We start from the raw sequence: 25,000 nt of genomic DNA on the forward strand, positions 1-25,000 counted from the left end.
GTTTCTTGGTACTTCCCTGTCTGTCTGTATCTACTTGTTGTCTCATCTTATACTTACTTTTTAAGCTCATTGGGGCATGTTTTTGTTCTGTATTTGCCCAGCACCTAGAGCAATGGATCCTGATCCATGACTGAGGCTCCTAAGCAGTACCACAATACAACTAATAATAATATTAATGCCCTTGTTGTCTATTTTAATAAGCCACAAAAGCAGTCTAATAAGCTTGTATGTAGAGCTGTGTGAAACCCCACTTAATTCAGTGTGAGTGGGTTTTGCAATCTTGAACTAGTGGATATTTTTTTGTACCCATCTTATCTCTGTTGGGTTTGCTTGGCATTTCAGATTCACATAGAACCAAAATTATAGGACCAACCCATATGAACCCCAGATACATGCAACCGGTGAATTTTGTCACAATAGCTTTTTCAGTCCTCAGCAATTCACTTTTCCCCAGCAGGCCCCAGAACTCCCACCTCTTACCTTTGAAGAATTTTGAGAGGATTCAGGTGGAGCATCTTCCATCCTTCTCCTCTTCCACCATGTTCATACTGGGACAGCTGCTCCCTCCTTCTCCCTACCTCACAAACAGAAGTTCAGAGAACACAAAGTGGCTTGGCTTAGGGTTTTACTGTGGGCCTTCCATAGAACTACATTCCTGCGTGTGAGGAAAGGACATCCTACATAAGACAAAGGGAGCTACTGAATGCTCAGCACTTTTCAAAGTCAGGCAGCTGCCTCAATAGGAATTTAGGGCCCTGATTTTAGGCTCTTTTTTTTTTTTAAAGTCTCTGCCTGTGTCAATAGTGTAAACTATAGTTAAGAATTTAGCGTTCACGTGTGTGGAAGCACTATGCAGACAGAATGAAAGCCATAGAAAAAGCTGGAAGAAAAGCAGTACAAAGATTTAAAGTTCTTGAGTAAAATCCTGGCTGTCAATGGGAGCTTTGCTATTGAGTTCAATGGGGCCAGGATTTCACAATTTGAGTTGGGGCAATGAGCTGAGATAATCACTTGATAGGGATTAAATGCAACCGTATGATATATGTAGCTTGGCATAACAACTTCTGCAACTGCCAGAAGGCGGTGGGATTGAGTAGCCAGTTTCTTCTTCTTCTGGACTAGATGGTCTATGAGTTATTATGTGGACAATATCTGGTGCTTCTAATATACATTATTTATTTAAAAAAAAATTCTAAAAAACATGCCTGCTCATTTATCCAGGTCTTTTTAAAATACATTATGGGCACAGGATATATCTGCACTTACTGTAACTAGCAGCTGTAACCTGATATCCTCTACCAGGAATATGAAAGAGATCTGCACTGTCTGGGGAAATTTGCCCCTGAGTTTGGTAGAGAGCTTATTTATTCCCAGACAGGTTTTTTTTTTTTGTTTTGTTTTTTTTAAATATAGGATAAAATCTTGCTGATGGGCTGGGAGAGGTTCAAAGGAAGGATTCTCTTCCCTTTCTCTCCTACTGCACCCCACTAGCTGTGCAGGCATCCAACACAGCATTACCCTGATTACTGGAAGGGGGAGCTGGCTATCTCAGCTGGTGGCGTTTCACAGTTATAGTAGGAGCAGATGGGGGGGGGGGGGGGGGGGAGGAGGGAAGGAAGCCACTGATTGCTTGAGAGGACCACAAGTTGCTCTTTTTTGGAGCAATAGTAAGAGTGCTACTAAATATGTTACCTGAATCATGCTACCACTATGATGGCTCCTAGTCAGCTGCTATCCCTCTCTACTTAGCTACCACAAGTAGAAGCATGACATACAGTAAGATAAGTTCCTCTTCCTGTGTACCCTCGGTTAAAGCAGGAGATTTCTTAGGTTAGTGATTCTCAGACTGGTTCACAAAGCAACAGTAGGTGCTATAGAAAACTCCTTTTATCAAACTGATGAAGAACCTATCAGTCTTCAAGCAGCCATTCTTCTGTCTAGATGTAGCCCCCTCCAGAATTCTTAAAACAAAATTTATATTTTTTAAGTGAGTACCTAAAGCAAGGCTCAAATACTATGGTCTGCTTACCCTTTCTTGGGTTCCCCACAAATACACAGAATCACACAGCACATACAACATTCCCTTCCTGGTTTATTAACAAAACATCATTCAAATCTCCCAGCCCTCTTCCACAAACACCACACTTTCTTTCTAAAACTCTCTCTTTCCTATGGTCTTTCCCAGCAGTGGCTTCTACTCTTACTCCCTGCATGCACCTACCAGGCATTCCACCTGGATAGGACAGTGAGCCTTCTCTATAGCCTAACCCTAAGCCTCTTCTCCACCCATGCAGGCTCCTTTTTATAGGAAGTGTCACCTTAGGGCTGCAATCAATCACCTGACTTGAGACACAGGGCACTGGGAAACACCAGAGGATGAGCACCTGTTACAGCTTCTAAATAGGTTTGGCTTGTTTTCAAAGTGCTGAGCCCCCTCCATTCCCCCCTTAGGTGAACTCAAGGTGAAGGTACTCCGCTTTTTGGAAAATTGGACCAAACTTTTTTAGGACCTTAAATATAGGTACCCAAGTTTGAAAATTTGGCCATTAGGCTTAGTTTCTCTCTCCACTGAAATTCTTTTTTTTTGACCAGGTAAAAGAAACATAGCCCTTTCCCTCACCCTGCATAACTGTTTCAGGTCATGTTTTGTCAGGTGTTTTTGTGGTGCAGACTGAGCCACAATCAAATGTACAGGTGACTCCAAATTTGGAGAGCCATAAGGAGAATAGTATTAAGCTGCAAAGTGACCTGAAAAGATCAGAGCATCATGGACTTCAGGACCTGAAGAGAGGTGCCCTAATAAATGTAAAGCCCTACACACAGAGAAAGGAAATAAAGATATTCAGATAGGAAATAGCAGGAAGTAATCAAAAAGCAAACACTGTTTTAAAGTGCAAACATTGCATTAAAAAAGTTGATTTTTCTCCTCAATACTCCCCTAATATTACTTTTACACCTAAGCACAATCTAGCTGCTAGAGGGAAGGATTCAGAGGGTCATAATATTAAAAAAGTTAAAGAACAAGTGTCTTAAAATGATCTATGGAGAAAATAATACACTTTCAAATGCACTTCAAAGTGTCTTTTTTTAGGTTAACTGATAAAAAGGCCTGTGTAAGAGCTAGGTATTACTATTATTTTTAGCCAGTAAACCCAAAGTACCAAGTGAAAGACTCACCCATTTTCAAATGTCTAATAGATTTGAAGTGCTGCAGTGTCATTTAGAAATATTTCCCCCACTTTTTCTGACTAACTAATATAATAAAACAACTTTGTTAACATTATTATTGGACTACAACCTTCTGAAATTCAGAGTTCAGGTTAAAACAAGGGCAGGCACTCCAGCCTTAATTATCCATATTCTTAGTTTGTAAGCTCTTTGAGGCAGAGACTGGATCTTTGCCTCTGTTTTTACAATGGACCTCAGATCCTGATAGGAGTCACTGGATACTTCATAACATGTATATTAAATTATATCTTGTGAAAAACAAAAGGCATGAGGGCAAGAGTTACTAATTTTTATGAAGCCTGATGGATGCGGTATCAGAATGACTATTTATTATTTCAGAAAGGTTCCCAACTACTCATTTAGTAGTACTTCCTACTTATACAGTGCCTTTTATATGAGGATCTCAAAAGGCCTTTACAATCACTCATTGATTCACAACACCCGTGAAGTAGGGTATTATAATTATCCCCATTTTACAGATGGTGGGGGAAAGGTAGAGATGTTAAAGTAAAAAATGGGTGGCCATTCTTGGAAATTTTGTCTTTAATGATTTGCCCAAAAAGTCACACACTAAATTAGTAGCAGAGCCATGAACAAAAGAGAGTAGTCTTAACTCAGCCTTTTGCTCTAATCTCGAGACAGGCATTCACTTATCTGTGAGTTTCCTGGTCATGATGGGTTAATATGACTATATTGTGTGCTTCTGTGGTTTAATTGTTATGTTATTAGGGTAAGTAAAATAAAGCTGCAGCTTTTCTTTTGCCATATTAGTGCAGTTTAATTACATTTGGGAAAGGCGAAGAGGAGAGTGGGAGCTTGCCAGCATTAATGCTGTCTGTCATTCACAGCCCATTGATGACAAGGAGTTGAAAGCTTGGCAGTTACTCTCGTAATCAGCAACCTGGCTGATGACGAATGGAAAAGATTATGTGAACTATCCAAAAAGGGGCTGGGGGAAGTTCTCCAAAGAAAAAACAAAAGAACAAAGGCAGAGGAGGGACCCAAATCCAACACTAAGCCCTTTGTGTACACTTTACATGAAAGACACTCTACAAAATAGTTGTAGTATTCAATGAAAAATTCCATTAGAAACTATATCTAATGTAGGATCCACATTCCTAAAAATACAAGTACAAATATTAACAGTTGATTGTTGCTAAAAGTAATTTGGAAATATACATTTTTTCTAATTGAAGAATATATTTTAGTGATGAAAAATACAACTTGCTAATAATATGGATGGTCTTGCCTCATTTTCATTTTTCATTGCATTAGCAGAGGAATCTATAGAGCCTTTCAAAAATATAGCTCCTGGTTTTCTGAGATGAGGATGAATACTGTTATTTCCTTTCATTAATAATGACATGAAATAGGCAACCATCTGCTGCTCTGGGTACCTCCGATATTATTTTAAATAATACAAAAAACCCTACCCCAACAATCAGCAAAGCTCAAGAAAAATTCCAGCAAGACATAACCCCCTACACAACCCCACGAAGAGGATTTTCTCCACCAAAGGTCTGTGCCCCATTAATAATCACCCTCATCAAACCCTGTATTAGTGGGGTTTGTCTGGGTAAATGAGGAGGAGAATAGATTCCATTGTGGTTGTGGCTTATCAGGTACAGTGGATGATCTGGGATTTTTCTGCTTCATTTGTCATAATCTAAGTGTAATGATACTTGGCCATCCCCTTTTACTGCACCTTGTAAAAGTATCAGCCACCTCTCACGTGCCCCTTCTTGGCCTGGATTGTCTTTGTGCCACCCTTCCTCAGTTTCCCCTCCACGCAAGCTTCTGAAGCACTTCACAAAGGTTTATGTCCACCACTGTTTCTTGGGATCTCGTTTCTTACATAGCCAATATTCATAACTTCATCTACAAAAATGGTACACACATACAGATAGCATAATTGTAATCAGCAAATCATAACCTCTTCATAGACACCTCACATGACAACCTTTGTACAATATTTGCTGCAAATATATGACAGTGGTTGCAACAATGATCTATACAGTCACAGTTCATGTCAATAACCTCACAGCAACAAATATATCTTTTTGTTTGGTTTTGATCCATGAAGTGTCAATATCTGTCAGATACCAAATCTGAAACTGGATATGACAGCAACTTTACAGGAAGGGAGCTGGTTGGCAGAAGGGGATTATGTGGCTGAGGAAGGAAAAGAGATGTACAGTGGGTGAAGGATTTAGGGATGTGGAAGTGGGTGGAGGGAGGGAATTGGGTAGCAGAACAGTGGTGGGTTGCAGATCCCAGAAGCACCACTGGCTACCCACATTTGACTACAAACTGTCATTCATCACCATACTAATACTCCTATATCCCATTCTGCAATGGCACTTTGGTTATAGAAGCCTGCACCCTTTGTTTACTTAATAAATATCCTTACTACAATTCATAGACTATCAGGGTTGGAAGGGACCTCAGGAGGTCATCTAGTCCAACCTACTGCTCAAAGCAGGACCAATCCCCAGACAGATTTTTGCCCCAGATCCCTAAATGGCCCCCTCAAGGATTGAGCTCACAACTCTGAGTTTAGGAGGCCACTGCTCAAACCACTGAGCTATCCCTCCCCACAATTATGCAATGAACTAAATAAAACTATATATAAAATATTGTCAATTAACAACATAGACAACCCAGCCAGAAAAAACAACTTTGCAAAAATAAAGTCATGCGCTGCTCCACCACTTCTCTCCATCCCTGCTGAACTCATGAACTTCTTGTTTTGCACAACTGTTTTCCTTTAGATAAGTACATCTTTCTGTATCACATTAAATTCTTCAGTTTTTGTCTTTTGCTGCATAAATAACGTCCATATGTTGCAATTTCTGCTGTCAATAATAATCATTTAAAAATAGGATATAAAAGCTTCTCCACCTTCAAGGATCAATCTCTTTGCATAACCAAGGGCAATTGCAGCTCATTTTTTAAAAAGCTTTGTAGCCCCATGAATTGAACAAAAATCATATAGCAAATGTATACATAAATGACCGATTGGGTAACATATGATTCTAGAATATTTCTAGAGCTTTTGACCATAATTTTCTATAAGGACATTAATAATAGATAATGATACTTAGAACTTGTATAGAACTTTTTTTCTAAATATCTTAAAGTCTTTCAAAAAGTTACATATTACTCATATTTTACAGATGAGGAAATGGAGCAACCAAATACCCAAAGATTTTCAAAAATGGATGTCTAAAGTTAGGCTCCGAAGTTCATATTTAGCCATCTAAATAGGTGGCCTGACTGTCAAGAACTGAGCACCCGGTAGTTCCTAGGAGGGGCTCAGCACTTTTGAAAATCAGCCCACTTCTTCACTTAGGCAGGAACTCAGTTTTAAAATTTTAGCCCCAATACACCTCTACCCTGATATAACGCAACCCGATATAACATGAATTTGGATATAACACGGTAAAGCAGTGCTCCGGAGGGGCGGGGCTGCGCACTCCAGTGGATCAAAGCAAGTTCGATATAACGCGGTTTCACCTATAACGTGGTAAGATTTTTTGGCTCCCGAGGACAGCGTTATATCGGGGTAGAGGTGTATTTACTAATTATTCCCACATAGCTAGCACACATCATTGTCCAGTAGGTCACATTCGAACCAGTGCACAGGTGTCCAATGTATTCTTGGAGGGGTTTGAATGATTTCAGCTTAGAATTACAGTAGAACTTAAGAGTTATGAACACCTCAGGAATGGAGGTTGTATGTAACTCTGAAATGTTCGTAATAGTTATAGTTGTTCTTTCAAAAACTTACAACTGAACATTGACTTAATGCAACTTTGAAACTTTATTATGCAGAAGAAAAATGCTGCTTTTAACCATCTTAATTTAAATGAAACAAGTACAGACAGTTTCCTTACCTTGTCAAAAAAAATGTTAACTTTTCCTTTATTTTTTTAGTAGTTTACGTTTAACACAGAACTGTACTGTATTTGGGTTTCGTTTGTTTGTTTGCTTGTTTGTTTTTGTCTCTGCTGCTGCCTGATTGCATACTTCTGGTTCCAAATGAGGTGTGTGATTGACTGGTCAATTCATAACTCAGAGGTTCTATTGTACTAGAACAGGGGTCAGCAACCGGCGGCACGTGGGCGGATTTTTAGTGGCACGCTGCTGCCAGCTGGGGTCCCGGCCACCAGCCCGCTGCCGGCCTGGATTACGGAACCCCAGATCAGCAGCGGGATGAGCTGCTCAGCCCGCTGCCGGTCTGGGGGTCCCAGCCACCGGCCCCTTGCCAGCCGGGGTCTCGGCTGCCGGCCCCCCTCAGCCTGTTGCCAGCCTGGATGGATGGAACCCGGGCCGGCAGCGGGCTGAGCACGGCCAGCGGCCACGACCCTGGCTGGCAGGGGACGACAGACAGAACCCCAGACCAGCAGCGGGATGAGCCACTCAGCCCACTGCCGGTCTGGGGGTCCCGGCCACCGGCCCCTTGCCAGCCGGGGTCCGGTCCAGCGGCCCGGCTCAGCTCGCTGCCAGCCTGGATGGATGGAACCAGGCCGGCAGCGGGCTGAGCGGGGGCAGCGGCCGGGACTCTGGCCGGCAGAGGCCGGCAGACGGAACCCCAGACCGGCAGCGGGATGAGCTGCTCGGCCCACTGCCGGTCTGCAGTTCCGTCTGCCGCCCACGCTGCCAGTCTGGCACGCGAAACCTTTTACTGGGATGCGAAACCTTAAATTAATGAAGAGTTGGCACACCACTTCTCAAAGGTTGCCAACTCCTTTACTAGAACAGTGGTTCTCAAACTGTTGTACTGGTGACCCCTTTCATATAGCAAGCCGCTGTGTGCGCCTCCCCCCCCTTTTAAATTAAAAACACTTCTTTACCTATTTAACACCATTATAAATGCTGGAGGCAAAGTGGGGTTTGGGGTGGAGGCTGACAGCTCGTGACCCCCTCCCCATGTAATAACCTCGTGACCCCGAGGGGTCCTGACCCCCAGTTTGAGAACCCCTGTACTAGAAGATTGTGTAGCATAGCCCTTCATATGTTTATAATTAGTGTCTCCTCTATGTATTCATTTAACTTTCATGTTCTCTAGTTATAATATCATATGATAGGATCATTAATATATCATAGTGTTTTCCTTGCCTGATTTTGAAACTAGCAGGAGCTGTGCATGTTCAGTACCTTTGAAAGCCATGTCACAATTGGTTTGGGGCAGAGACCTTGTCTCATCTTGTTCAGTGGTGCTGTATAAATATTTTACATTTTGTATAGCGTCGTTCCCCCCAAAGGACTGCTAAGTGCCTCTTAGGCAGCACCACTGAAACATAGTCACCCCTAAGGTGGCAAGACAGCAACTATTCTACTTGGCTCACCACAGCAGAGGAGGGAAATTTTGGCCAAGGATACCAGGGAAAACCCCAGTGTTCATATGCCTCTTCCTTTTTTAAAATGTCATGATAGGAGCACTGAATATTTTTGCTCTTGCCAGAGCTGATAACAGGTACTTTTTAGTCTTGAATAAGTGTCAAATCATTAGCATAAATCTGCACAAAGGGCGTGTGTGTGGGGACCTCTATTCATTCCCTCTGAAGCACCTGGCACTGTCCACTGTCTGAAGACAGGATTCTGGGCTAGATGGACCATTGGTCTCACCCAGTATGGACGTTCTTATGGAGTTGGGTGGGAATCCTGGCGCCAGTCAATGCCCAGGGACCACCCAGCACAGGGTGGCAGGGAGGAGCAGGGCTCAGACAGTCCCAGCCTGGGACAGGATTTCTGAGAAAGTCCCCAACAACATAGAGGGGGCCCCCAAACCAGCCAGAGAGAGGGGCACTGGGACACACGGGGTTCCCCTTCCCCATCTCTGGCACCCCTAAACCAGTGGTGCCACAGAGCTGGGGCACCCTCTTCCCTCAGCCAGGCAGAGCTGGGGGTGGTGGTGGTTCCCCAGCTCCTGTGATCACCAAAAGCAGCCCAAGGGTGGGGGCCCCTCATGCAAGGCACTCCCACCACCACCAGACAGCGCGGGGAGCGCCCTGAGATCCCCAAACCATCTCATCCCCGGGGGACCGCCCAACATCAGGTGGGAAGAGAGGGGGCTCTGCCCGCCCAGCGCAGGGGGCTCTGACTCTCTCTCCGTCCAGAGCGCAGGGGCCGAGCAGTGGCCCCCCCCAGTCACACCGGCCCTGCAGCGGGGAGAGGCGGGCAGGCGCGGGGGGCAGGCAGCAGCCGGGGAGGCGGCGCGGGAAGGCAGGGGGGAATCCCCGGCCCCCCAAAGGAGGCGGGGGAGGGGAGCCTGGGCTGCCGGAAAAGAAGGTGGCTTGCAAAATAATAATAAAAAATGCTGCGTCTTCTCAGCAGCCCCGGCGGGGAGGGTAAGTCTCGGGGGGCTCTCCCCTCCAGGGACGGGGGCGGATCCTTGCAGCCCCCTCTACGCGGGCGGCGGCGGGGGGTGTCTCTCGGCTGGGGCGGGGTGGGGGGTTCGCCGCAGCGCTCTTTCCCCTGGTGCAAGGCGGGTGGCCAGGGGCAGCCAGGCGCCAAGGCTTCGTCTCCCTTCGGGGGTGGGGAGCCGGGCCGGGGTGCGGGGGGGGGGGGCGGGGGGCCGCCCCGCGGGGGGGGGGGGCCCCCCCCCCCGCAAACCCCTCCCCACCCCCAAGCGCGTCAGGGGCTGGCTTCTCCCAACCAGGCTGCCCCGTGGGCTGCTCCGGGCTCCCTTCAAACAAACAAACAAACAATTGCCCCAGAGCTAGAGCGGGAGGAGGCAGCACGGCAGCCGGCCAGGGGGGAACGGGCTGCTCGGCGCTTCCCGGCCCGGGAGAGGAGGAGGAGGAGGAGAAGGAGGAAGAAGAGGAGGGAAAGCAGCTGCAATCCTCTCGTCTCCCCTTCCCCTGCCTCAGCGCGGCTCTGCTGATGCTTGGCTCTGCTGGGCTGGTGGAAGGGGCTGGCTGAAGGTAAGGACTGGCACTCTGCGTGCTGAGAAGGGCTCGCTCGCTCTCTTGTATCCAGAGGGGTTGCGAGGAGGAGAGGAGCCCTTCCCACCTGTGCTCCAGTCTCCTAATGTCACCTTGGAAGTTACTTTGTTTGCAGAGTTCCCGTGGTGGCTCCTCAGGGCAGCCTGGGCATTGCACCACCTCTCCTCTGGAGCCAGAGACACTGGGGTGGGGCTGGACCTCGCTGTGCAGTGGCGCTTTGGGGCGGGGAGGCTTTCAGTGTCATTTTCTTCGCCCTATCTTCAAATATCACCAGCCTCCCGTTGCAGAAATCCCCAGATTTCATGCCACTGCCACTTTGTTTGTGCCCTCACGCTTGAGTGGCAAAACGAAGGGGTGGTGGAGGTTGAATTGCTTCCTTTGTGGTGGGAGAGGCTTAGTGACCTTCCAAAGTTTTGTTCCAGCAGGAAACTGTTCTATAAGTTTTTAGGAAATTAGGCTGTTTCTGGTATCATCTATTATGTTAGACGGTTGTGGTTTGGTATACAATCTTATACGTTATATTCTTTTATGGGGGGGGGGAATAGAAAAAATGGACATTTGGAGATTTGGATGTTTAGCTACTTTTAACTTGTGGCTGTATTAATAATTGTATTTTATCTGTTGCAGTTGTAAATAACCTTTATTTACTGAATATAGTATAGTCACTATAAGACATGGTGTATGTGTACATTATATATAAAATTGAATCAGGAAAATAAAACATTGATTTAAATAAATCGGACTAACTCCTAAGGTTTAAAACATTCCATCACTGTTTGGCAAGAAGATCAATAGTTGAAGATGCACTCGCTATACACAATCCTGTCTTCACTATGCCATAGTTAAAAAGGGTCTGCTAATGATTATACTATTAATATTCTTTTCCAACTTCAGTAAAAGTTAAATAAATGTAACAAGTGATTAATTTATAATATGGTCTAAAACTGTTTTTGGTATTCTGGATAAATCAATAACTAATCAAGATTATTAAACTATGAAAGTGGCTACTGCTGACACATACTAACAATATTTCCAAAGGATTTTACTATGTATTTTAAATACAAGTTTGTATTCTAAATTTATGTACCCAAAATAGGCTTTTGACCCCTATGAGAAGAATATATCTTTTGAGACAAGTATTTAAGGGGCCATTATATCCTGCAGTGGAGTACTAGCATGTAATAAGACCCATGAATAATAAACTGTGTTTCATGGTGCCAGACACACTGGCAGTGTGTTGCATGCATAATACTTTTTGAATTGTTATTTTACATATGGATTTTCTTGGCATTCTTATATTTAAGAGATACACTATATATTATAAATGCATTAATTGATGGACACACATTACTTATGCTGTAATTCAGCCATGGATTTATTTGGTATGATCTGGCTTTGCTGTTGTGATTTATCTCAGAGGGAAGAAAATCTTGATTGAGCACCCTTATAATTTTTATCTTTCTGTGAATATACATTATATACACATACACCATTCCCTCATTAGGTTTTATTAGAAGTAGAATAACCATTTTAAAAAATGCCTATATGAGTTCACACATAGAAAAACGCTCATTTCCAAGATATACAAATGTGCTTGATAGATTAGAGCAAATCTATAATACATGTTTTAGAACCATCCATTAAGCTGGGATTTTAAAAATATTTGAAATGGTGTTAGCTTGTAAACATATGAAAATGCAAATACATGTATAAAGTTGACACTCTAGTCTTATTTACGCAGGTTGTGCTTTTTATTTAATTCTGCATGTTCAGTGTGGGAGCTATTGGTATCAATGCAAAGGGGGCTAGAGGTCTGAAAGCACACCACCTTTTTTGACGCTTTAGCCTCTTGAGAGAAATAGTTCCCCTAACAGTGTGGTTTTGTAAGAATATCTATTGTGATTCACTGAGGAGGTTCTCTCAAAAGTCACAAAAATAATTGTCTGCTCCTACTCCTGTGGAAATCATTGGGAACAGAATTGGGCTCTGGATTCCAAATCGGACTTACCTGAGTAGTTCCACTGGATTTGGCCCTCGTATTTCAGTAGAAGATACGGAGTTATGTGAAGAAGTCACTATGAGCACAGTTCTGCAACACTGAAGTCAATAGGAATTTAGCCATTGAATTATACGGGAAAAGGATTAAACCCTCTGATACCAGATTACTATTTAATCCATTTATCAAAACAGTTCTTGTTTTCAGACAGATGAATCAATAATAAATAGTAAAACAAAGAAAAACTATATTCCATTTATCAAAACAGGTCCTGTTTCCAGACAAACAAAACAATAATTAGTGAACAAAGAAAAATAGTGTATAGTGAGAATTTTAATACTCAGAACATTAATAACAATTTTCATCCAAATTATTAGCAATAATAATAAAAAAGAAATCCATAAAGTCAATGTTCCAGACCTTGCTTTGACAGAAGCTAAGGGTGAAGGGCCAAATTCAGAGGCAATATGTAAGGTAGCGTAAGTGAGACTCCCTTACATGTATTGTATTGACATAAAGGAGTCTGAACTGGAAGAGACAGAACGTGATTATTTTAAAGTAGGATGAGGGCTACTTCCATGTTCTGGACCTTACACTGTTAGACTGTGAATGGAATGCACACATGAATAGAGTTGGGTGTAAGGGTGTCTGACTGCGTACAAGGTGATCTTGCACCACCCTACACATTATCTCTGAATTTGATATGGAGTTCTTATGTTAACCCTCAATATTCTGGATTATGTCTATCAGAAATGTTAAGCATTTTTTTGTGCATGTAGGAGAGGGAGTTCTCAACGTTCATTTTCTCCTCTTTATTCCCCGTCAAAAGCCCATGCTTTGGATCTAACGTTCTTCCAGGTAAAATAATTGTGAATTTACTGCTTGTGAAAGGTGATAAGAGTGGAAATGGAGTCCTGCAACTGTTTCTGTGTAGAACAGATACAGTGTGGACAGTAGCAGAACTGTTCTGCTAATTAATATCCAACTGATGCTGCGGGGACCACTTTAGAGGGGTAAAGGAGTTTACTCTTTATGTCTGTTCACTCCTTGCCCTCCTTGTTGAAATTGCCAACAAATGTGCCAGATGTGATATGTTACCAGGAGTTATGTCAGTACTACCAACTAACCCTCGCTATGTCACTTCCAGTCACAGTTAATCTGGAGTGGATTCATTACACTGACTACATGTAAAATGCTTAATTTCCCCATTCAGTCACTGAATTAAATGACTTCAATGGGAACAGGATTGGGCCCTTAATGTTCTTTCAACATACTCTATTGTATTTAATTACATAGGTACTTACTAGAATCAATATGGCAAGGATGGGTCAGGATTTCCATTAAAAATGCCTATTTTCAGGGGTATGGGTCTGTATATTTCAACTGTAAATATTTGCTCTGATTGAAGCTTGTCTTGTATTTTTTTAGCTTATGAATTAATTGTTATTAATAACAAGGATACTGTCAATGGCATAAATATATTTTTAAAAGCTACTTTTTCTTCAGAATTTTTTCTTCCTGACCTCCTACCCCAGTTCCTTTCTATAGACCTAGTCCAACTCCTCTTAAGGTCAATGAAAGTCTTACTATTCAGCTAGAGACTGAATCCAGCAGAGCAGCAGCAGAAGCAGGGGTCAACGGACATTGATATTTTCTACAGTTTTGACAGGATTTTCTCTGCTCTGTGATGATTGGCTGTTTGGTCCAACCTCCTCCAGTTGCTTCACCTCAGTGTTACTCCATGCCTGCCCATCTTACCTTCCATCCCTTCCTTCTTCTCACCTGCTCTGTCCCTATAACCCCTCTCCCTTCCCATGTCTTCTGTGTAACAGCTAATCCCTTCCTAACCACTCCCCTTTCCCCCCACCCAAGTAAAAGAACTAATGTGGCATTGCCGACTAAGCTTTTTGGGGAAGGGACTGTTTACTGCTCTATGTTTGTACAGTGCCTAGCACAATGAGGCCCTGATCTGGGTTGGTTCCTAGGTAGTGCTGTAATAAACATAATAAATAATAATAATACCAGTGAGTTCAGTGGATGCCCAAACACACAAGTTCTGCTTACTGGTTCTACAGCCATAAACTAACAAATTCTTTTCTCAGACTTATATATAGCACCTGATCTTGAGAGTCCTTTCTTACATGAGTAGCCCCATTAACTTCAGTGGGACTTGTCATTCCTCACTTGAGGAAGGGGTTGCGGGATTGGATCCCTACTCAACCATGTTGGTACATAAGGAATATACAAAACAGCCACCTAAATTTCAGCTTCATTTCATAACACTTGTGTATTAGGATTAGAAATCAGTGCCCCAGCTCAGCTTCCTGAGACGCATGCACTGAGGGTTTCCTCCTTGCACAGCTCTCCCCTCTCTGACATGGAAGGCAAGAGGGCTCAGCTGCCTCTGCATCCTCCCCTCTCCCATGGCCCTTATGGAGGGCACCATGTGAATCTGGAGTTTGTTCAGAGGGGAGGGAGCCCAGAAGCTGATACACATTTTGTCCAGCCCAAGGAGGCTACCTGGAGAAGATAACATGGTCTGAGCCCATAATATATTTTCCCTGATAGAAGTCCTGTAGTGCAGCTCCCATGTAAATGCAGGGTCTTTGTACAGATGGCTGTGGCTTCCAGCAGATCCCTGGAGATCTGACAGGTTTGGGGCTGATCCTGTGACTTTTTCTACAGGCATATTCTGCTACCCCAGTCTTTTCACTCCTAATAGGGATGATATGAGAGGGTCTCTGTGGAGATTTCCTCCTTCCAAAGATTTTACCACTGGAGGGGATGACCTGGCTCAATGGTTGATAGGGCAGTGTGCTTTATCTTCAATACAGTCTTATCTTTTACCTATCAGTACAGAGAAATGTTATGTTTTAAAAAAGCATTGTTGATTCATTTTAGATCATTTAAAAAAAAAAATACTGCCAGCACCTTAGGTTATTAACCTGAGCATTTTAAAATTCTACTTTACTTTTCCCCATTTTAAACTTTGTTCTTACTTTTTTGCATTTCACTCACTTTGAGCAACAGAAATAGACTGGTAAGTTTTACTTTCTAATTTTCTTGCACTAACATAATGCTGCAGTGTCTGGGTTGTCACCACCGAATTTGAATGCTTAAATACAAACAAATTTAACTGAAGACTTAAAAATTATAGCATTTCTATTAATATTAGACTTTGTAAGACTCCCACCTTAATTTCAGTGTGAGGGAGATAGGCGAAACTACCAGATAATGTCTCTTCAATGGCTAATGGGTGCCATATTCTACCCTGAGATATGTGTGCACAACTTAGTGGGACAGGTTCTGCTTTCTTTACTCTTGTAAATAGTCCCACTGAAGTCAGTTGTGTTACTTATGTGAATAAGGCAAACAGGGTTTGGCCCATTGGGAATTGCATATATGTATGTTCAGGGGCCAGGATTTGGCCAATTGTCCCCAGAACATAACCCACGTGATGCAGTGTCTGGATGAAAACTATCAAAGGATGGCTGAGAACAGAGTTTTTCAATTGTGAGTTTAAACCAGACACTCCAAGTACTAGTTTGTTGCATGTATGTTTTAATACTTACTTGTAAATTTCTCAAATATAAAATATTTTGTTTTTTAAACATACCTTAGTTGCTGGATAAAATGACAAACCCAAATTTCAGAGTGAAGTGTAGAATTAAATAATCACAGCACTAACTTGCTTTCATGGCTTTTATACATTTACAGTTATTTTTTCCTTAAACTGAGTATTGACTTGGTTTATCATTTTTCTTTAATGCGTATCCTTAACTTCCAGTAATAATATCATGAAGTTTGATGAACATTAGGAGAGGAAAAAGAGATTCTTAAGAGTAATGGAAGAGCTTTGCAGCTTTTATGTATGTATATAAAATTTTCTTGACTAGACTTACTTACGTAGATTAGCTACCTCTAATTTATTTTAGGATTAATATAAATAACCTTAAACCAAAACTGTTTATTTTTCTGAAAGAGGACTTGGTTTATACGGTAAGAAAATGTGGCCACTTTAATACTTTACTCAAGTATGATATGTTGGATACATATAGTCAAGATCTAATGTAGCATTATAATAATTTATTTAGTCTCAATAAATATCTTCTCTTTGCTCAGTACATTGGTGTATGCAAACACTGTAATATTCTTATCTCCAAGATATACTGGGTGCGCATGATGTATTGTAAAATAGAGCCTCTTTAGGGTCTGAAGTGAAAACAGAAGTATTATTGTGCTGCATTTGTATTTTAGAATGAAAAGAATAAGTGAGCAAGTATCCCAGGACATGATCCAGTAAGTTGTACTGTTAATAATTTAAAAATGAAACAAATTTTTATAAAATGAAGAACCAGCACTACTATTTTGCGGGTGTTGAAATAAGAAAATTAGAAAGTGCCATCATGTAGTCATAATTCAAAATGATACATACTAAAAGGTTTTTGAGCGGTAAACGTATTAAATCAGTATAGCTATTAGATTACTTAGGTGAAGTATTTTAATATTCAGTGTATTCTCACTGCATTCATCTTCTTTCCTTGTGTGCCTGTCTGTCCACAGGACTGTCCAGAATTGTGGCATACCATAAGTAAAACATTTCCATTGATGAAATTCAGCAGAAGTGGGCAAGGAGGCATAGTTTAAAAAGGAGACAGACTTTAATGTATCTTATTTCCTCCTTTTATATCTATTTACAGTATCCATATAATCTTTTTTGTGACAGTTTCACCCAACAACTGCTGCAGTGCTCTTTAAAACTAAAATAATGACAATAACATGTTCAGTAACTTACTTGTATGTGTGATCAGTGGAGGAAAACTAATTTGAAGAAAATTAATTTCAGTAAAGGATTTTTTTATGCAGTATATGACAGGTAGTTATAAGGAGCAAGACAATATTAGGTTTTTTTGTTTGTTTTAAGTAAGGGGACAAGAATTTGAATTTTTAAAAAACAGTTGGGAGAGTTTCAGTTAAAGTGAAATAAAGAGGTCTCATTGAGTCACCAAAGCACATTATTCCACATTACAAATCAGACATTACTCAAAGCAGTTCAGATCTGTGGAAACAAATGATGGGCTTGATGAGATGGTAAGTCCTGTTAGATAATGAGGATGACATCATGCCAACAAATGATCAAAATCCTCCAGTGAGAAGTGACGTTTAAAAAGAAGGATGCTAGAGATCTATTTCAGTTAGACATGCTCCTGAAGCAAAGGACTTTGAGTCTAAGGCCTGGCCTACAATTAAAATTTAGGTTGACATAGCTGTGTTGCTCAGGGGAGTAAAAAAATCCACACCTCTGAGTGATGTAGCTGTGTCAACCTAACCCCCAGTGTAGATAGAGTTAGGTCAGTGGAAGAATGCTTCTGTCGACCTAGCTACCATAGCTTGGGGAGAGGGTGTATCTGCACCCCTTCTGTTGGTGTACACTGCATCTACACCACAGGGTTAAGCCAGCATAGCTACAGTTATATCCTAAGGTATATGCTCTGATTGAGAATTGAGGACGGTGAAACCTGTGATGAGAGCAATTTCTAAATTTTTACACTATAAAACTTTTGTGCCATCTCATGACTGCTCAGTGGCATTCCCAGTGGAGAGGTATCCATGTTACAAAAAATCACCATAATTAGCACCCTTCTTAGCAGTTACAGCAACGAGGTCATAGAATGAATGGGAATGGTGTCTGAACTACCCTTCTTACCCTCAAGAACAGGTCTCTCCAGGCAGGCTTGAGAAAAAAAGGTGGTTCAGGGTAGCTTGCAGAGGACTTCAGTCTGCAAGGCTGTCACCCTGGCACCTTTCAGCAGCACTAAGCTGACATCTTAAAAAGTTAATGGTGCCATTTAATGTAGTGCTTCTGTACCTAAAACGGGGTTAGGTTTCTAAATAGAACTTTTAGATCACTAATTCATAACATAGAAGTCTTTGGGGAGCTTGCAGGGGGAGGAAAACACCTTAAATGACACTACAGATTATAACTTAAATATCCCCAAGGAATCTATTCTCCTTTCAGCATGCTTTCTTAACTGTCATTGACACTAATGGCAGGTACATAACGCATTCACATTGGGAAGAGTAGACTTTTAAGTGCATATTTCAGTGCTACACATTATAGTCGTAGTTCAGAAAATGTACATTTTAAAAAGTTCCCTAAATATGCATTTATACAACAAACTACTGGCTCACAGGGAGTACTTGAAGCCTAATGGTTCCAGAAGTACATTTGTACATGATCAGCCTCAACAGCTACCAGCATCTAATTGTCATTTAATCGTGCTACCTTTGTTTTAAAGTCCATAACTAGGTTGAGAACATTTGAGCTCTCATTCTAAGGTAAATTCAAACCAACCGGAAGAGACTGTTCAGTAGTTGTGATTTGCCAGCATTTTTGTCATTATTTTCCTTAGCAAACAAACAAACAAAAAAAGAACATAATCCTTTGAAACAGTTTTTAATTGCAAACTTTCTTCTAGAAGAACATCTATCCAGTTCCTGGTGGCAGAACTGAGAGCAGCAAAATGATCCTATTTACCAGTTTTTGTCAGGATTATGTAAACATTGTAAGTTAGAGAGAAAACCTATTAGAGCATCCAGTCCATTTCCCACATTACATTAAATAATTGTTTCTTTACTGATAGCACTAGATTCCTTTAATGCTGGCCTACCTCCATCAACCCATCCCTTGTTTAAAACAAAAACATACTTGAGTATTTTGTAATAATGGATCCAAATGCTATATCTTACAGTAGTTTTACTGTGATAGTTGGCACCCTTACTGTAGAACACTCTGTGGCACTGGATTTTTAAAAAAATAAGGTTTTTGCCTCCTCATCTAACGTAACTTGCTTCTATTCCTGAGACAGAAACTCAATGAGAGCAGTTTTGCCTGCAGTGCAGAGGAAGATTTGAACTCTCCACCAAGCACTATTGAGTTTATTTACTCCATCAAAGATGTATTTGCACCATAAGCAGCCACACTGTATGACTGTACTAGCCATCACAAACTCTCATATACTTCTTTAAGGGAATTTATTGTTTTTCTAAGCACCTCTTTCCCTGAAAAATGTGGGCTTCACTATTTTAAAGCTGCACGGAAATGCCTTAATCTCCTCTCAGTTTGCTACTGCACTTTCTTTCTCAATTGCATCCCCAATTCCCAGTTCTTCAGACTCTCCATGAACAAACTCTAGCCTACCTCACATATCTTCTCTCTGTCTACACTGTTCCCACTCATCTACCACTGGCCTTGTCTCTCTTGCTCTTCACATTACCTCACTACTGTCGGTGCAAGAGCTGCAACTGCTCCTCTGCAGCTCTTATGATCTGGAATAGCCATCATATGTTTCTCTGCCTCATTGACTTTTCATATATTTGCAAAGCTCATCTCACAATACATTTCTTCTTCACACTTTTACTTCTTAATTTCTATCCTCTGCTTATATTATTTTATTTTAACAACCTAAGTATTATTTAAGATGACAACTACTGTACTTGAGCCATGGTGGATTTGGATCCAGGCTCTTGTCCAGTAGCTGGGAAGGTTATGAGAAAGCCTCAAAACAGATGTTTGCCATGGGACTGACAAAAAATAGGTGTTAGTGGAGACTGTAGCACAGAGAATGGAGTAAGTTAGTTGAGGAACAATGGACAGGGAAAGATAGGAATTGGAGGAAGAACAAAAGGCAGAACCAGAATCACAGTGGGGATGGGGGAAGGGAGATTAAAGTGAAATATTGGTTTGCAATGGAAAAAGTGAAGGAGAAAGGTTAAATTAAACAAAGGCAAGATAACTCACGCAAAAGATGGACTGGAGTTATTTTGTTTGGTACCTATACAAGAGAACATTGGGGTGACATTAAGAAAGGAAAATTTTAGGGCTGAAAAAAAAAATCAGGAAAACTCCATACAATGAGTTCTCTAAGGCCCCAGTTCAGCAGGGGGATTTAAGAACGTGCCTAATTTCAAGTAGATGAGTAGCCCCATTGCAGAATAATCTCCCAGTGGAAGTGGTGGAATTCCTATTGAAGGTAGTGGGAAGACATCCATTTAGTACAGTGGTTTTGGATCAGACCTTTGGGGACATTTAAAAGTAAACTGGATAAAGTCCTAGAAAAATAACTATGCAGAGAACATTCCTACACTGGTAAGAAGATGGATAGATCATTTAATAGAATCATAAATGTTGGAGATTGAAAAAGAACTAACATCCGGGATTGTGATTTTTACTTTAATATTCATATTCATGGAAGCTTTTTTACATTTCTCTGAATCTCCCTGGCAGCCATCCCATAGCTCCATAAGTCTGGGGGAAGAGAGTGGTTAGCATGTTGTTGCTGTGGGGATTTGAGTCTTAGTGCTGTATGTTGGTAGTGTTGGCCATGTGATTTTAAAACTTACATGGTACAGCTGCAGGTAATTATTTTCCTACTGCATGTCACACGCTGTTTTGGGTTATGGGGGAAAATTCAAATTATTTTTAAAAAATCTTAAGGAATGTTGTAAAGGAAAATAAAGGGGAGTGACTAGTGTCAGTTTGGATAGCAGTCAGGCTAGAGGGAGACAGCTTGTTCTATCAGTCACCAAGAATGTTAGCAGCCAGCCAGCCACTTATTCAGCAAGGCATCAAGAGAGTGAAAGGTAAGGATCAAAGACATTTGTGTATGTTGCTGACAGTAGCTTCATCTGTTGAATTAATATTGTTAGTTATGTACTGTGATTATATTATTCTGATTTCTGTTTAGGACTAGTTGTTCATGTGATTGCTAGCTATTTTATTTTTAGGGTAAGATCCAGCTTTTTGGTTCCCTTTCCTATCCTGGACAATTTGTATGTGTCTCCAGGGTGGACATTGTATGGCTGTCACTTGGTAGAGGGCTCAGTAGTGCAATGATAACACAATTTTTTCTTCTCAAGTGAGACACGCTGGCTTCTAATTTTCTGCCTGTTTTCAGGGTGACCATCATGCTGAGTGTCTCTGGCTAGCATCCATGCAGGCTGGCTTAGTGCTGTGATTCATAGGCTTTCCCATGTGTGAGGACACTGGATCCTCACTTATGAAAACCCTTCTACAGGAAGTGCCATCAGAGCAGTATATTTGGTACACTTTTCTCAGTGTTTGGGAACAAAGTGTAATGAATTCTACTAAAAGCAGCGAATGTTAGTGGAGTCAGCAAGTGCTATTGTCCACCTTGTCCAGTGAGGAGGAAGTAGTTAGAGCATCTAACTCAGAGTGAGGATTCCTGGCTTCTAGGACTGGTTCTGCCAATGATTCTTTATGTGACCTTAGGTAAATCATTCAGGCCAGGACTTTCAATAATAGGAGCCTAAATGAAGCGTATTTAGCCATATTTTCAAAAGTTCTGAGCACCCAGCAGCTCTCACTGAAGTCAGTGGAGCTTTTGGATGCTCAGCAATTTTCAGGATCAGGCAGGTGCTTAAATATAGATTTAGGAGCCCAACTTTAGGCTCCGAATCTTGAAAATATTTGTCTCAGCCTCACTGTAACCTTGGATTAGTCATTTGTAAAATGGGGAAAATTTTTACACACTTCACCAGGGTGTTGTTGAAACTTAATGCTTTATAAAGTATTGCAAGACCCTTTTGTAGACACTTTAGAATTGCAAATTACTCACTGTGCTGAATTTAATTCTAAAAATCACCATTTATATTAGTTTACTTCAAACAGATGTCTGTTTATTCAGAGCAGCTGGTCCAATATAAAATCTCTGACTTTGACATACATGGTCCATATGAACATCTTTGAAAATGCACCATTTTGCACACAGTGCTTCTAGGGCAAGACCTCATATCTGCCATTTTAATCTTTTAGGGCTTATCTATACTACTGGGACTATACTGGCATAGCTATGCTGCCATAACCCCATAGTGTAGACACAACCTACAGTGACAGGTAGCATTCATCCATTGATCTAGTTGCATCTACACTAGGAGTTAGGTCAGCATAGCTATGGCGCTTAGGCATGTGGATTTTTCCATTTCTTGGGCAACGTAGCTATGTCAACCTAAATTTTAAGTGTAGATCAGGCCTTATTTCTTAAGTGCAAAGATTTGTACTCTATTATTTTTACAAGGATCATTTATCTCTTCCCTCCTGCTGCTTTCAAACACTTCCATTCTGCAGCCTGCTCCATAACAGGCACACAGCATCAGAGAGTGTTTAAAATCCAAAATTTCCTTGGCTGCTTTTCTACTATTTCCTTACCACGCATTTCTAGTGGAGTCAAGAAGAAATATGCTCTTTTTTTAAATTCTCAGGCTATGTCCCTGTAGGTTGGTAATGACAGCAAGTTGTCATCATTTTACAGCCATGTAATGAAATGAACTAGAGGTCTCATCCCAGTTTCACAGAAAACAAACTTCCACCTTACAAAAACTAATACCAGATTTGCCACCCAGTCTTAATAGCTAGGCAAAGGACTGAGTGATTACAGACCATGAACTGCATTCCCATCATGTTTGGAGGTGGTCCCATCAGAGTGGAACTGAGATACAGTGACCATGTCTGTGAGATACTTTCAGTACCACTGCCCAGAGACTGTATGTATTCAGTGAATAACTATTTTCTAATGTGAATATTTGTAAAATTAGTTCCTTTGAAGCAAAGCATTTTTTCAATAAGTAAACAAAAACTAAATCTCATAAAAGAGCCTTACTTTTATTGCCAATAATGAAATAGTTTATTAAAACGGGGGGTGGGGGGGGGAAGGGGAACGGACAAAAATCTAATCTAATTTACTTTCTGCTATTTTCAGTGGTTACTTTTAGCATTTCAGTCAGTCAGTTTCACTTCCCAAACAATCACTGCTGTTGTTTTAGGGTTGGATACATTGTGAGGAGTATCCAAAATGGTTTCAACTGATTTTCTTTTTAAAACTTAATGAAAACATTTTTATTGGTATAAGGCTGTGAAACCGCCCATTTTCCAATGAATCCTCTATTTTGGGCCTAAACTACCTCACAGTAGGATATGAGGTGTGATAGGTGGAGCAGTAGCACTTTGAGCTTTCATATCTGCACTAGGAGGCTCTTTAAAAAATATTACAAAGCCAGGCATAATATAATAAAATGTGAATGGGAAACCCATTTTGATACCTGTTTCTTAGTCTCAAGGGAGCATCACTTGACAACACATACCTTTCATGAATGCCACAGCACTACTGAAAAAACAGGCCTTAAACTGGTGTTTTTTAGTGAACTTAAAAATGTGTTTGCACTTTAGTCATTCAGAGACAGTCAATTGAACATTTTTGAAGGGCTATGATATAAATATTCAGTAATACAATGGCGGGGGGAGTAAATAATTGTGTTGACAAAACCTTAAAAATGACATACCAATACTGCATGGTGCTAGATTTGTGTTTAAAAGCCTTAACTATTTGAACATGTTGCGCCATGTGTTCTTTTGCAAGTGTCCCTCCCCTCCAAATTCAGACTACAATATATTCATCAAATTACTGAGTTGGAAAGGTTTGTAATGAGTTCTTTGAGCTGTAAGTGTTCCCCCACCCCCTTTAAATCTTCATCTGACATTAAATAGAGCAAACCCAAAACAGATTAACTGTCAAACAGTTATGCTCCATCTCTTCAATCTGCTTTTAGGTTTCAGAAGGGGAGCACGTTGATGAGGTAAGGAGACGACATGGTCTTCTTCTGTCGATGTAGAAAGATAGCACAGATGATTATCTGAAAAAGCTGTACTACACAGCGCAAGCATGGCTTTCGCCCAGTCGCACATTATGGCCGCTAGAAGGCATCAACACAGTAGACTCATAATTGAAGTGGATGAGTACAGCTCAAACCCCACACAGGCGTTCACGTTCTACAACATTAACCAGGGACGCTTTCAGCCCCCACATGTGCAAATGTAAGTATTATAGTTTTGTTATTGCTCTAACACAGCCTTCAGAATTGTTATTGCCTTGTCAATGTGGTATTTGATGGACCAGTCAGAAATAATTCAGAGAACAATGTTTTGCTGTCTTTCTAATAATAATTACTGATACAATTCAGTCCATTGGGGAAGCATAGGTACTTTTTTAAAGGATAGAAGAGGAATGACTGTGCTAGCACAATTTGGTCTTTATAAAAAGAAAACAACAACAAGCAATGTAATTAATCTTAGAGGTTTCATATAAATAATATTTTCCACAGAAGCATTAATCAGCTTTGTGAACTCGTATTCTCAACTTGCATCACGTGTAAATAGCTGTTGAAATACCAAGACTGTATTCAGAATAAACATTCTCCTGTTGTTTGGTTAGCTATACTACTGCTTTGTACTACAAAATAAAAACGACAGCAACAAATAAAATAGTGTGGGTACCCATCCAACAACCTACTTTAATACCAGCGTGTGAAAGATATAGAGTGCTTAAAGAGTAATTAAAATAATGTGTTTGTTTTTGACTTTTTATATGTAATGATGACATCAGTAAAGTTAACTGCTCTAAATGGTGATTTACTTTTAATGTCAAGTGTAGGATCATAATTACAAAATGAAACCTGCCATAAAGTTGAGAGCCAGAAGGAAGAGCAAAACTGTTAAGCAATTACAAGTAAATTAAGTATATAAATCCATTGCAAAATATTTTATAGGAAATCAAAATGTAACATATTTTATTCTATTCTTTAAAAAGAGAATCAATCTTATATTTTGATCAGAGAACTGATTTTCATTTAAAAAAAAAACAACTTTTTACTTTAGCAGGACTGAATAAATTGGCTTACTTTCATCCACTACATTTAATACATTTTGGTAATTTCTAAACATAGGAAATGATTCATTTAAAAAAAAACGTGA

The 25,000-nt window shown here is 40.8% G+C and overlaps 1 protein-coding gene across 2 annotated transcripts in view; it reads left to right on the plus strand.

Moving 5' to 3' along the window:
* Positions 1-9,511: 9,511 nt before the first annotated feature.
* MPPED1 (metallophosphoesterase domain containing 1) overlaps positions 9,512-25,000 on the plus strand; it is a 74,058-nt gene continuing 58,569 nt past the window's right edge. The window contains exons 1-2 of one of the 2 annotated variants that reach the window (XM_024213904.1): positions 9,512-9,581; positions 23,800-24,064. In XM_024213904.1, coding sequence (XP_024069672.1) covers positions 23,913-24,064 — 152 coding nt within the window. In that variant the 5' untranslated portion in view covers positions 9,512-9,581; positions 23,800-23,912. Of the gene's footprint in view, positions 9,582-10,066; positions 10,158-23,799; positions 24,065-25,000 lie in introns of those variants that run through there. The other variant, XM_024213894.2, reaches the window with a different exon arrangement.

This window comes from Terrapene carolina, unplaced genomic scaffold (genome assembly GCF_002925995.2).
Source record: "Terrapene carolina triunguis isolate 2854851 unplaced genomic scaffold, T_m_triunguis-2.0 Scaffold112, whole genome shotgun sequence".
Classification (NCBI taxonomy): domain Eukaryota; kingdom Metazoa; phylum Chordata; order Testudines; family Emydidae; genus Terrapene; species Terrapene triunguis.